Genomic DNA, 14,173 nt, shown 5'->3' with positions numbered 1-14,173 from the left:
CCGAAAGCGAGTTGACCTTAGTAGTAAGTACTTAGGTGGTGACATTACTAAGATTGAGTAGTAACTCTGCTAAACCTAGGATGCAACTGGTTAGTAATTAAGGAAACAAGCGACTCCGTGGAATAAACCTAAATATAACCATTCTCTTAAACCCTTAGTAAGGTAGATGTAGAACTACTAAGTAAGTGAGAGAGAGTATGCTATGAGTGTCCTAAGATTCATAGATGGGCTGAATTAAACTAATTGATTCTTGGCCTTCATTTCCTTGAGAAAAACTGGAATGCCAATTTAAGTTTATGCTTGCAATTACCTTAGAGACGGAAAGACCCCGCACGTAAGGATCGCCGTGTGATCAGCAGGTGCAACCATACCTAGGAGGGATATACCTAGATAACCGAGATTTATAGACCCTACACGTAAGGATCACCGTGTGATCAACAAGTGCAACTTCCAACCTTCTAAGCTAGTCACGTCCCAACGACCTCATCACTTGTTTAATCTACCTAAGGCAAATGCGCGACATTACTGTTATTTAATATCCAACAATATAAATAGGGGATTCAAAGAATCCTAACCGCTGCTTATTTTTCTGCAACCAAAAAAAGGTAAACTTCTCTGTTGCAAACATATAAAAATTGCAACATCTATCTTTTATTATACCGTCAAACTAAAAATAAGTAACGCAAATTGTTTGAACGAAACGACAACCTCTGTGGATACGATACTCTACTTACATTTTATTACATGGTAAACGATTTGATACACTTGTCTAATCCGCACATCAAGTTTTTGGCGCCGTTGCCCGAGATTGTTGATATTTTCGACTAAGCGAATCAAATTACTTATTTTCTATCTTTATTTTTTTGTCATTTAAATTTCTGTCATTTATTTTTCCGCATTTTATTTTTCTGTTTTCATAAAATTCAAAAATACCAAAAAAAATATTCAAAAATTTTAAAATACCAAAAATATTTAGTCCTAGTTGAGTCATTTAATTTTATTTTAGAGTCTAATTTATCATTTAGTTTATTTATTTTAGTCGTTACTAACATAGTTTATTTTTTTGTTTTGCATTTAGTTTATGGTTTTCATTTAGTACTAACCATTTTTCTTTTCTTTTTGTTTTTCCATTTAGGAACTAACCCAATTCGTTTATTTTTCTTTTATTTTTAGATTTTAGGTTTAAGTCATATATTTAATTTTTCGCATTGCATTTAGGAAGTCGTAGTAAAAATAATAGTTGTTATAATATCTATAGTAGATCGAGTATAGTTTTAATTAGGTTATCTAGTAAGAGTCAGTCCATTAAATTTCGCATTTAGGATTAGGATTAGCATTTAGGAACAATAGTCATAGAGTCTTAGGTTAGATTAGTAATAACATTACGTATTAGCTATAATGGTTAATTTAGATCGAGTATGCATTACATTTAGACATAAGAATAGATCGAGTCTAGAAATTTAGGAAGTTAAACTTAGGATTAATAAATAAGCAACTAAAATCCAGTTAATAAAACAATTATCATACTCTTTTGCTAGAATAAGAACTGGTTGTTTTATTGTATATGGATAATAGTTGCTATCAAAGATGTCGTCAATGGAAAACAATTTTTCTCAAGTAGGTGAATGTTCTTCAAATCCTGAAAAACCAGAATATCATCCTGGACCTGAGGCGCATGAACTGGAAGAAGAACCAAGTTATCATTACATCAACTGCTACTATGAGTATGGACTACCAAACTACTTGCAAGAATCAGAATAGACAGTGAATCGACCTAAAACAACAAACAACACTCTCTTTGGCATTGGGAAGACTTTAACAATGAACAGGGAAGAAGTCGAGGAAGACCCAAGTGAAGACGAAGGTACTGAAGCTTTCAAAACCGAAGGTAATGAAGCTTTCGAAGTCAAGGGTACTGAAGCCTTTGAAGAGGAGGGCACTGATGCTCTCCAAAGAAAAATACATTCTGCATCACAAGATGATCAAGGTCAAGAAGGAAATTTTGAGCGATTCAGAAGCTTATGAGGTTAAAGGTGGAAATGGCAACACAAGAAATGCTGAAACAAAATCCTTGTTGCATGCAAATGCTACAACACCTTGTGAAACTTAAGAAGCATCCAACATCATCAAAATGGGTATCCTTAGCCAGAGATTATCATGCCAACACTAAAGCAGATACTCACATCAAGATTAACGATCCTGGAAGCTTCAACATTTCAATCTATATTAATGGTGTGTTTATGGGGCACGCTTTATGTGTTTTAGGAGCCAACGTCAACATGATTTTCAATCGAAACATTTGAAAAGATCAAAGGACTTGAGATGGTACCGACTGAAAAGCTAGTTAGGGTAGATGATGGAAGTGAACAAGAACCAGAGGAGTGGTGCTTAATGTGCAGGTTGTTGTAGAAGACTTCAAATTCTTGGCGGACATAGTAGTGATGGACAAACCAGATTGTCCAGTAACTTTGGGCAGAACTTTTCTTGCCACAACAAAAGCTCTGATAAACTTGGAATACAAGAAGATCGTGCTTAGGTCAAAAGGTAAATACTTGATCCATCATATTTCGCAAGACAACGTCAGGACAAATGCAGGTACTGAATGCCATGCATAAGAGGACGTCAATCCTTCTAATTCCCATGAAGACATAGAGCAACCACGTGAAGATCAAGAAAAGTATGGTGCAACCAACACTAGAAGAGCTGATGTTAGGGAAGGACCTATTGGGGGCTCTTGGAAGAAGACTCTTTATGGAGACTTTAAAGTCAGAGATCGTGTTTTTCTATGGCATCCTGAGGAATTCTATGGGTACTTTGGGAATTTACAGGCAAGGAAAGACTGGGTTTCAACAAATTTTACTCTATTAGTTATGTCACCTCCTATGTACTTACTACCAAGGTCCATTTGCTTTCGGTTTCTTTCTCTAGTTACTAATTAATCACATCCTGGTTAGATAAATATATATAAATATCAAGATATAAATATAGATATTAGGCCATGTTACTACCTAAGTTCATAAATCAGGGTTGCGCTTCAAGGAAGATAAATCTTACGCACTACAGTAAAACTAAATAACGAACATAAAATTATTGAAAAAATGACTTTAAATTAAATAATTATCCAACAAATAAAATAGAGGTTCATCTTAAAACCCTAGCCTAAAAATATTTAGTTACTCATGGTAACTAAAAACAAATTAAAAAAAGAAATAAAATATACCCTAGAAAAACATGGAGAGAGGAGAGAGAAAATTCTTCTGAAAAGCTCATAGTGCTTGCCTTTCTCTTGAGCTGCTTCGTTATGAACAAGAAAATAATGAATGAGGAAGACGGTATTTATAGGGAAAATTTCCACCTAATTTTGGGCTAAAAATTGGGCTTTCTTCACGAAAAAGTCACAAAACAGCTCCTTGGTCCGCAAGGCACCTAATACCATGTGCCAGACACATGTAAGTGACAAATCACACGCCAGGCGCCTCAATCCACGCACCAGGAGCCCCAGTGAAAGTTCATGGGCGCCTGGCGCCCCCTTCGCGGCGCTTGTGAGTGCGTCCGGTGCTGAAAATGCATGTTTCTTCACCTGTTAAGGTGTTTGTTTCAATGTAAGATGTCTTAGAACTCGGGAACATAGTTCGTCCCTCTGTAAGGTATTATGAGGCCTCTTGAATCTTCATTCTTTATCTTCCCAAGGACTTCACAAATCTTTGGATGTATTACTTTGCCGATATGCATGAGTTTTTCGTGAATTACATCAAAATCATCCTAAAATTTCTATCTTTCGGGAAGAACATAATTACAGACTCAAATATAGAAAACTTTACAAATGTCCCAATATCATCGACAATTGCTCTAATATTACTCTGTTATGCTGGTAAAATCTACTGAAAATGACTGAAAAACATGTTAAGAATAATGTAAGATGACATGACATCACAACCCCGAATTTAAACTGTTGTTTATCCTCAAGTAACGAAAGAAAAACATATTTTATTCTTTGCATTTTTTTCAGGAAAAACATACATTTCCGGGGTTGTGCTCAAATCATTACTCATCCCATTTACAACATTGATTTACTTACCTCGCTACATTCAAGCGGGACAGACTTGGGGAAGATAACTCATGTCATCAACCTCACTCTTTTCCATGATGCACGTATGTATCTCCTAAAGCCAGTAGGACAGGTCAAGATATTTGTCCACTCCATTCGTCACATGAATGTACCTTACTATAAATTTGAAACAATTCTAAACAGACAGTCAAGATCAAATTTTATACACACTTTGAGGTCTTCTAGAGTTATAACGTGGCTTAGGTTAAGGGTGAATATATTTGGCAAAGTAGGCTAACAAAAGAACTGGGAGTTAGATTATCAACCTAAGGATTCCTACTAAAATTGATGAACTGCTAACCTTCATTCCGTAAATCAGACAAGATGGGTACTAAAGTAGAACTATTTATCTTTTCTTTCAACATAAATAAACATTTTTTTTTTGAAGAGACTAAATTTTTTGATGTTTTTGGTTCTTGATTTTTTTTTTTTTTTTTTTTTGTGCATAGACCCGTGGTAATTTGCATTTTTTTCATTTTTGTCTTTTTGATAAATTAGTTCTACTGGTACCCCACCCCAAACTTAAGATGTTGCTAATTCCAAATAGCAACACCAAACTTAGCTTAAAACCATACCAAGTCATACCTAAAAAAAAACTTAACATTCAGTACTGTGATATGATTTGTCACTTAGTAACAACAAAAGAAATTGCATCTGGAGGCTTTAAGTGATTTCACAAAGGATAATAAAAATATAAAAGGGTGGCTTGAAAGGCTGAAGGTACCAAATAAAAAATTGTCTCATGTGTAATATAACTTAACCGATCGTCCGTAAAGAACAGCCACAAATTCGAGCAAAAATAACATCCATATGAAACACTCATGATACAAAGAATTATAGTAGTAAAATGGATTGAAAATATTTGCTTCAAAATCTTATCGGTTATGTTATTCAGAAAAGAGATGGTGATTATATGAGTACCTTTAGTAGTAAGTCCCTAAACCTTCAGTAGAAAATCTCACCGATTATGCTATTAAAAAGAAATTGCGATTTTGCGCAGTTCGATCGAAAAAATCAAAATAAATCGAGACTTAATCGAAATGCTACGAAACTTTACAGACAACTCTATAAAAATACATATAGTGGGTCTGCAACGTTTCGTAGCATTTCGAATATGCATCAATTTATTTGATTTTTCGACCGAAACTCGCAAAATCACAATTGATGCTCTGACCCGTGGTATTTAAATATAGCTGATCTAACGATAGTTAACTGTAGTTAACCCATCAATAGTTAACTGTTTCCGGTTTGTTCGGCGGTAGTTGGGGCTATGTACATCATTTCGATGTATGATTGGGAAACTTGTGAGAACAACAAAGTCTTCTGCTCCTTTCTTCTATTTGCTTACTAATTAACCCCACAAGACTTGCATCCGTAACTCTTAAGTGGATCACATTGTCTCATCTCTTTTGTGCTACAAACTCCCAATTGGAACTACCATGGACCAACACCGATATAGAGCAATTAGAAATACATACATGCCCACATCCAATTTCTCCTTATATAGCTCATTGGATCTCGTTCTTCGTAGGATGTAATCTAAATATTTCCAACATGCATATTATATGCTTTTTCAATTCTATCTTAAACACCAAACAGTAGTAACAAAAAAAAAAACACCAAACAGTTATCCTTCCTACGATTTGTTAAGTCCAAAATCTGATTCAACACAAACACTCCATCCTATATTTTCTTCAAAGTAAGTAGACAATATGATAATAAACAAATCAAATTATGAAAATATAAGAGTGCATCTAATATAGTCTACATAGACCTCTGAAAATGAGATAAAATGTAAACTCTAATCATTTATAATAAAAAAGTATGTTCGAGGTTATTGATTCGATAAAAAGTATCTCTTATAGGGTTTAAAAACAAAATTTATGATACTTATAAAGAACATTTACTTGATAGGTTCATATCAAAAACCTCAAGTGTTTGCTCTTAGGAAGAAAAGATATATACATAAAAATGTTGATAAACATGTTTGCTCTACATTGAGTATTACACTAAACAGCGACGAAGCTAGCACAATTTTTACGAGGAGGCCAAATATAAAATATATATATATATATATATATATATATATATATTTTAAAAACTAATATATTAAACTTCATCAATATATAAAATAAATTCAGAATAATTATAATTTATATTTAATGAAATGGCAACGAAGAAAATAAAAGCTAAATAGTAGTTATTTATAAAAGTTGAACTCTATTGAGTTTTAAGAAGTAAAATTTATCCATAATTGTCATTAAATTTGATATATTTTTAATATTTGTGTAATATCATCTCCCTTTGAACCAACAAAATTGTTTGGAGTAGCCGAATAATAATTTAATGGGGTAGCTACATATAAAACTACATTGATTATTCAAGTTTTTTTTTCTTTTTTGGGGTAGCCAATGCTACCACATTACAACAAAGCCATTCACCCCTGACACTAGAGTAGAGACTAATTTCATAAATGAAAAATTTTAGAGAGGCCAAAAACCTAAAAACTATTTTAAGGGGACTAAAATCAAATGTTGATATATTTAGGGGAACTATTTACTTATTTAACTCTAAATTATATTTTTTCTTAAAAATATAAAGGTCCATCCATAAATTAGTTTTGAGAGGTTTATATCGGGATACAAAAATATATTTAATCCCCAATGTTTACTATAGATTTACACGTCAATGAACTTCTGCAATTATTTTTTTTTTTTTTGAGGAATGAACTTCTGCTAATTGGTACCAAACTTCCGTAGCTTCATAGTTTTTTATAACACTAGGCCAAATACTTAACAAATATTTAAATATTAACGTCATACAATGAAAACAATATAGATGATTATTAAAAAACATGACGACTCAAACCTGTTTCAACAGCTAGTATAGCTAGGCAGAAAATCATCATTAAGGTATAGAAAGTCAATCGTTATTTGTCATTGCAGCTTGATCATATAATTATATTGCAGAATCAGAAACATCAGCAATCTGTCGAAGTTATGTTGTAACCATTCTCTTTTCTAGTACATTTTAATTTTGCGTGTCTAATATGATCATCTAAAAAAATGTTTAAATATAGACCTTTATCATTTTTAATAAAAAAAATAAATTATAATAATATAAAATTAAGAACAAAAGTAATACTTTATTAAAATTTATCAAGGTTCCACTATTGGACTGGATCTATATTGACAACCCTTCAATTTCTTGAGTGCATGAAGTTCTAATAATATATTTTTAAATTTTTTTTATTGGTCAGGCAATATATACTTAAGTTCGTAATGCTTAAGTTACACTTGAGTCTTGTATTTGGAGTGGTGACGTGGTTTTCGATTTTGGATTGGGTGTTTATCATTTTGTGTTGAAATGTTAATCGCATTCTTAATGTTTCTATAACACATTACACATCAGTAATTTATTGTATACAATAACCATTACTTGTTCAGTTAAAAAAAAAAAAATAACTATTCAATAACCATTACCTGTTCAAAAACATAACTATTACTTGTTAAATAATGATGCATCTGTCAAGAATTTTCAAGAATATTTTAATAAGATGTGAGCATTTTGAGATCTTCACAAGCAGTTTTTCACACTAATAAGAAACCTAATATCTGCTCCCACACCTAAGTCTAACTAAATACTAAGAAGACTCGTTAAATCTGATGGTAAAACAAACTCTCACCCCCAACTCTACATGCTCATTACACAAAACATAAGAAGTACCCCAATGTCAACTATAATTCTCCTTGGAAAAAGATTCAATCGAGTCGAAAATTCTATCCTGGAGTAGTTGCCAAGAGAAAACTTTCACCTTGAGAAGAGACCAAGACTCCCAAACCTTTGAAAGAAGCTGCATAATTTCATCTGACCTCATATCCACCTCACTAGCTCTCTTATAAAGGAACCTATAAGTTGATCTTACTGAATAAACACTAAAAGAGTCATTACTCCAAACCCAAAATTCTACACCTTCAGAGAAGATCAGACTCTTTAAAGTCTGGAATAACTCTCCCAAAATCACTATCTCCCACTCAAAAAGTTACGTCCTCCACTTAAGATCTGAAACCCACCCACATCACTCTCTCATAGTCATACCAATGACTTTATTCTTTTTTAATAGAGACTTGAAAGAGCCTGGGGTAACTAATCCTCAAAGAACTAATAACACTCAACTAGATATCATTCCACAAAGGTTCCACCGAGACCCTTTCACATATCTGACGTCAGTGATATCTTTCCACAAAGTCTCACCTCCCATTATCAATCTCCAACGCCACTTCCCAAAAGGGAAAGATTACCCAACCTTAAACATCTAATACCCTGCCATCCTTCACTCTTAAGCTTACAAAAACCTGATCGTCAGACCCCAGGAATCCTTCTCACCCCTTTAAACCCTCCCACGAGAAACAACGTTGAGTCCTCACCATCCGTCTCCTAACACCATTAGGCATTTTCATAAAGGAAAGGAAAAAAAAATCGGATAGAATTGAGGACCAAATCTAAAAGAATCACACTTCCACACAAACTGGCAATCTATTACTCGACGAGCTTAAAAGTGTTACCTAGTTATCCAACAAAGGTTTCCAAGTAGACATTCTCTTAGAATTAGTCTCAACCGAAGACCTATTTACTTTAAAGGAATCGAACCTATAATATAAAGAGGTTGTCATCAGCATATTGAAGGTACATCACTATACATCAATATTTGTAAACTACTTATGTACAATTGTATTCAAAGAGATGTAATGTCAATAATATTAAGGACTTCACTATACATCAATATCGTATTGTAGGGTTTTCTTGTTATTATTTTGTAACTTGGTTCTATTGCTTTTCGAGGAACTCCATGTTCAACTTGTGCATAGTTAGCAGTTATTAATATAATCTATTAGCTTCTTAAAAAAAGTAATAACTTGTGCATACTTGGATTTATCCTTTTAAAAATATTACATGGATTTAATTGATTCACATTTCTTATGATTTGTGTCTATGCATGTATGAGTTAATGCATGCTTGATAAGTTTTTTTTGACAATGGAGTGCTGGACAAGTTGACACGCTAATAAATTCAGCAAAAACAAAAAGAAAAAAACAATACCTGTCATGAACCACCAAATCAGGTCTTATAAATTCACAACGACTACGACAATAAAATTTATTCTGTCAAAAAAAATTAAATTGAAACTACGACAATAAAATTTATTCTGTCAAAAATAATTAAATTTAAAATAAGGAAATAAATTGAAAACAATTCAATGTTTTCTTTGTTAATTTTTGAAATGAAAACATCTTACAGAAAATGAAAAAGAAATACTCTACGATTTATCTTACAGAGTGCATAGTTTTATTATATATATGTTTTTTTTTTTTTTTTAAAATTGGATATCAATTGATTTATATTAATTTCTTGTTAGCAACATATCGAAATATAAAACTTCTTACTCAACCTGCACTCTGCTAGAAAAAGCTCAAAGATCTTGAACTTTAATTCTGCTGTACCTGCTGTTATGAGGTGGCCCCGAGAATGGGCACGAGGGACGACTGCCCAAAGCACCATTTTGTTTAAAGGCATCAAAATTATTAACTTTACATTGTAGTTAGTATCATATATACATATATATTATTTTTCTTTAATTAATTCTCTTGAAAATATATTTTTGAAGAACCTTGAAGGAATCTTTTGCAAAAAAAATAAAATAAAGACAGTTAAATAATTAAAATGACACAATTTTATTGATTCGTTCAGGCATAAAATATTAAGACCACCTGGATTAAAAGAATTTTCAATATGTCAGGTAATAATTTAAAAAAAAAGAGAGTTAATGCATAGATTAAAAAAAGAAAAAACTAATTAAAACTATGTAAATTATATTGGATCTGCTAGAAATATAGTTGAACTTTAATTTATATAATATAACATCAACCACACTTTAAATATTGGCTAGAAATAATACACGCAGCATATAAATCCTTTGAAGCCAAACTGTCACATGCCCTTGGCAGATCTTTGAGCAAAACAAAAACAAAAGCAAAAACAAAAAAAATTTAGTACAGAATACAGACATTGTCTAAAGGGAAAAATAGAACAGAAAATGAAATGTCTCCATATGAAAACGATTCTTTGTAAAAGCACTTTTAGAATAATTCATTCTTATGATCTCAGAATATGCTGAAAAATATCAGCTAATATCGATTTGGACTGGTATTGCAATCCTCCCATGATTTTCCAAAGATTTGAAGCCCTAAAAAGTTTAAACCTAAAAATTGTAAGTATCACAAGATTCACAAAAATAAAAATAAAAATCAATAATTAATTTTATGTTTTGAAACAGTGAAACAATTATCAAATAAAGAAAAACACTAGTTACCTGATGATAGATTCATTCTTGATATTGCAGAAAAGTTGGATCTTCCAGTGGCAGCATCATTGTTATTATTATTAGCATCCCAATTTGGTGATAACATTGGAGAGTCATGATCAAAACTAGCTTCCTTAGGGATCAAATTAGTGTTTTGTTGATAATGATGAGAAGAAGATTTCTTCAACTTTCTCTTAATCACAATAGATTCCTCAATGAAGTTAAAGATATCATCTCTTTGAAGTGATTTTGAAGTTTCATCTTCATTAGGCATCAATTGATGAAGGATTTGTTGATTTTGATCAATTTCAGGATATTTTTCTTTCAAATCTTCTTGCATCTTCATCTCACTTGCTCTTTCCCTAGCTCTTGCTCTTGCTTTCTCCCTAGAATCCTTCGTCTTCGAAGATTCTTTCTGTGCCCTTTTCATCTTTCTATCTTTAGTATAATCTTCTTCGTCTCCTTCATCAGAAGACGAAGAAGAGAAGCTATGATCACCATCGTCGTCATCGCCAGAAGCTATGTTGTTCTTGCTTCTAGTTAACTCTTCAATTGCTTCTTTTGATTTATTGAAGAGCCATTCAAGTGTGTTGCTTGCTTTGTCAAACCCTAACATGTCTTGAAGATCGAAGAACTTCCTCGCGATCTCGATGGAAAGTCTCACCCTTCTGTCTCTCAACCCTTGAGATGTGTGAATCTTGCTATGCCTGTCTTTCTTAGCCGGTTTCTTCACCGGTTTCTTTGTGAGCAAATTTGAGAGATTATAATGAGAAGAACCACTTAGATCTTGTTTCAACATAGCTGCATAGTCAGCAACAGCCCAATTTGTTAGTGTATCAGGATTAATTGGAACATGATTATGAGTTGTTTGTGTGTAGGGAACAGAAATAGTAGGATCATGAAGAAAGTTGTTGATGTTGTTGGTGTTGTTGTTGTTATTGTTGTTGTTGGTATTAGAAGAAGCATTTTGATCAGGGGTAAGAAAAGTAAAAGGAGGGTATGAGTGTGAAGAAGAAGATGAATTAGGATTATAACAAGGGTAAGGACCTAAAGAGCAATAAGTTGAAGGAAACATTTGAAGATTGACTCAAATGGAGAAAAACCCTAGTTTCTTGTTTCACAACAAAAAAAGAACAAGAGGTATATAGCTATGTTCTTATGGGTTATAGTGAAGTAGCTTCCTAAAAACACCTTTTTACACGGATATTAATTTTTTAGAGGAAATGAACTACTTACTAGTTAAGGACTATAGTGAACCTAGAAGAGAAAAAAAGTGGTTTGAAAGAAATTGATGATGATAGGTGAAGGGTTTTCATTTTGGACAATGATATGGAAAGTGAGATTTGGTTTGCATAGTTTCCATTGTAAGAAGAATAAGCCTCCATATTTATCTGGGTGTGATGGACAAGGCTCATGTGGGTTGGAACTATTGAGAAGGAGAGAGAAAATAATAATGATGATGATTAATAATAAAATAAGGAAAAACAATTAGGTTCTATCTTCTATAGATTTTTTCCCTTAAGGGTATTCTATAGATTTTTTTTTTTCCATAAGAAAAAAATTATAAATTAATTTAAAAATACAAGATATTCCAACTCAAACACAATGAGGTGTTAAAAAAAGTACATACACCAAACAATATCATAGAGAGATGGTGGGTCTAGAATAGATTACTTCTAACAAATCTTTGTGCTGTTTGTGTCTATATCAACATTTATTTATCTTAATTTTTTAGTTCTTTAAGGGAAGGTCTACTAAAAATCTAAAGTAAATTTGGTGGGAAGAAAAATAAAACATATGAAAGAATTGTTCCAATCAATATTTATTTGAATTCTTAGAAACGATTCATCTTTGTTGTTTTTTTAGTTTTTGAACAAGTCAAAATGGGTTATATCAGTCGGTTCAATTAAAATGATTATATATATATAATATTGAAATTTGATTAGAGAAATGTAAACACAATACATATAAAAAGTAATCGTTGGTCCTATAAGTCCTAGCTCAACTAACAAAAATGTCGAAATTGTTAGACCGATCGTCTTAACCGGTTCGAATCCCGGTACCTCTACTTTGCGTGTAAGTTTACAATGACTTTGCCATCTCATCTATCTAAAAAAAAGAAAGTAATTATTATAAAAAAATATAAAAAGAAAGTGCTACTAATTAGGTTTTAAGATCATAATAATAGATAAACAAGTAAGGCAGGATAAGAACACATAATTGGCGGATTTTGTGGCTTATTATGTGGGAGCAACGTAAGCATCGCAGGGTCATATCATTCATTCATTCATTCAACTTTTGAGCCCGTTAGTACTTGTGTATGTATATGTGTGTCATTGTCGTGTATAGAAACTATAGGGTTTAGGGTTATCCTTGGTTTTGCAGAGAATTTAAAAAGGAATGATGAAAGATTAAAAGTAAGTAGTAAGATTATGTATTGTAAATTATACACACGTGTTTGCCTTTTGACTTGTTGCTGAAAAAGTTGGGGGGCTGCAGAAGAAAATTATTAAGAATTAATAATTACATAAATAGAAGAAGAGAGATAGTGAAGTGAAGACATTGGATTCACGTTCTAGCCAAAGGGCTACCAAGTTAAAATAATAGTAGTAGTAATAGTTAGAAGCTGTAATAAATAGGGTTAACTGCTTCTACAGTCTAGGTTTCGATTATTTTATTCTAAAACCTATTTTTATTTTTAGAAGATTTTATTCTAATACTTGAAGGATATATATTAAAATATTATTATGTATTCTTAAATATGGACCTCTTCGACTAAATCATGAGATAAGGAAAAAGTTTAACAATAAAGATTTCCCCTCAAAAAATAAATTTATAAAGATTTGATATTGTTTTTTAAAGTTTGGCAGATAAATTATAATTTATGCACTTACATATTATTAAATATTTAATATTTGATATTTATTAAAATGATTGAAAATAATTAAAGATATGTTACTCCTTCAAAAAAAACTAAAGATATGTTACTAAAGAAATAATTAATACAATTGAAAATATAAATTTATAGGATATGATAAAACTCAACAAAAGAAATCACCTAAAAGACTTATATAAGAACGATTGTAGTAGTATATAAAAACCAAACCCGATTGATTTTGAGGCGGGCCACCCGATTGTAGTATATCAATCAGGTATCTGTCAATCCGAGTGAATTTAACAAAAATAATGGATTTTATTAAAAAAAAAAACCTAGGAGTGTATTGAAAGCACATTGTTAAGGTAATGATGCAGATCAATAAAATTGAATAAAATACGATATCCTAAGAACGATGTTGGCCGTAGTGTCGGAATATAGTCGCGGCGTTGACAATATAAGTTATTTGTATGTATATCACCGTTTATTTCTTTTTTTTGATAAATAATATTATTGATAAGTTACTATGGTGAGGTTAATTTCTAAGGTTTGAATCCTAAACCTTTTCCTAAACTCTTTCTATGTCTCTTAGCTCATCAACTGAGCTATACATACATGGGACTCCCATTATTTCTGCGCAGAGGTAATCTTGCTCAATCATAAGATCAAATATAGTATTTAGACACCCACAAATTAAAAAATACAACAAAATTTTTGATTGATTTTTTTTTATTATTTAAAAAATGTCTTTTATATTTGTACCTAAGCATTCTACATTTAGTCCTATATCCATGGAACTTTATTTTGTATTTAACTTGTACTCATTATT

General features: G+C 31.8%; 1 protein-coding gene across 1 annotated transcript; it reads right to left on the bottom strand.

Annotated features, from left to right (window-relative positions):
- Positions 1-10,013: 10,013 nt before the first annotated feature.
- Positions 10,014-11,922, bottom strand: LOC25497654 (transcription factor DICHOTOMA). The gene is made up of 2 exons (XM_013592277.3): positions 10,479-11,922; positions 10,014-10,352 (listed from the first exon to the last, which is right to left on the bottom strand). Exons 1-2 carry the CDS (start codon positions 11,542-11,544, stop codon positions 10,294-10,296), a joined length of 1,125 nt encoding a protein of 374 aa, XP_013447731.1. The 5' UTR covers positions 11,545-11,922; the 3' UTR covers positions 10,014-10,293.
- Between the last annotated feature and the right edge of the window lie 2,251 nt (positions 11,923-14,173).

Source organism: Medicago truncatula, chromosome 7, assembly GCF_003473485.1.
Source record: "Medicago truncatula cultivar Jemalong A17 chromosome 7, MtrunA17r5.0-ANR, whole genome shotgun sequence".
NCBI lineage: Eukaryota > Viridiplantae > Streptophyta > Magnoliopsida > Fabales > Fabaceae > Medicago > Medicago truncatula.
This window is presented reverse-complemented; position numbering and strand designations above follow the sequence as displayed.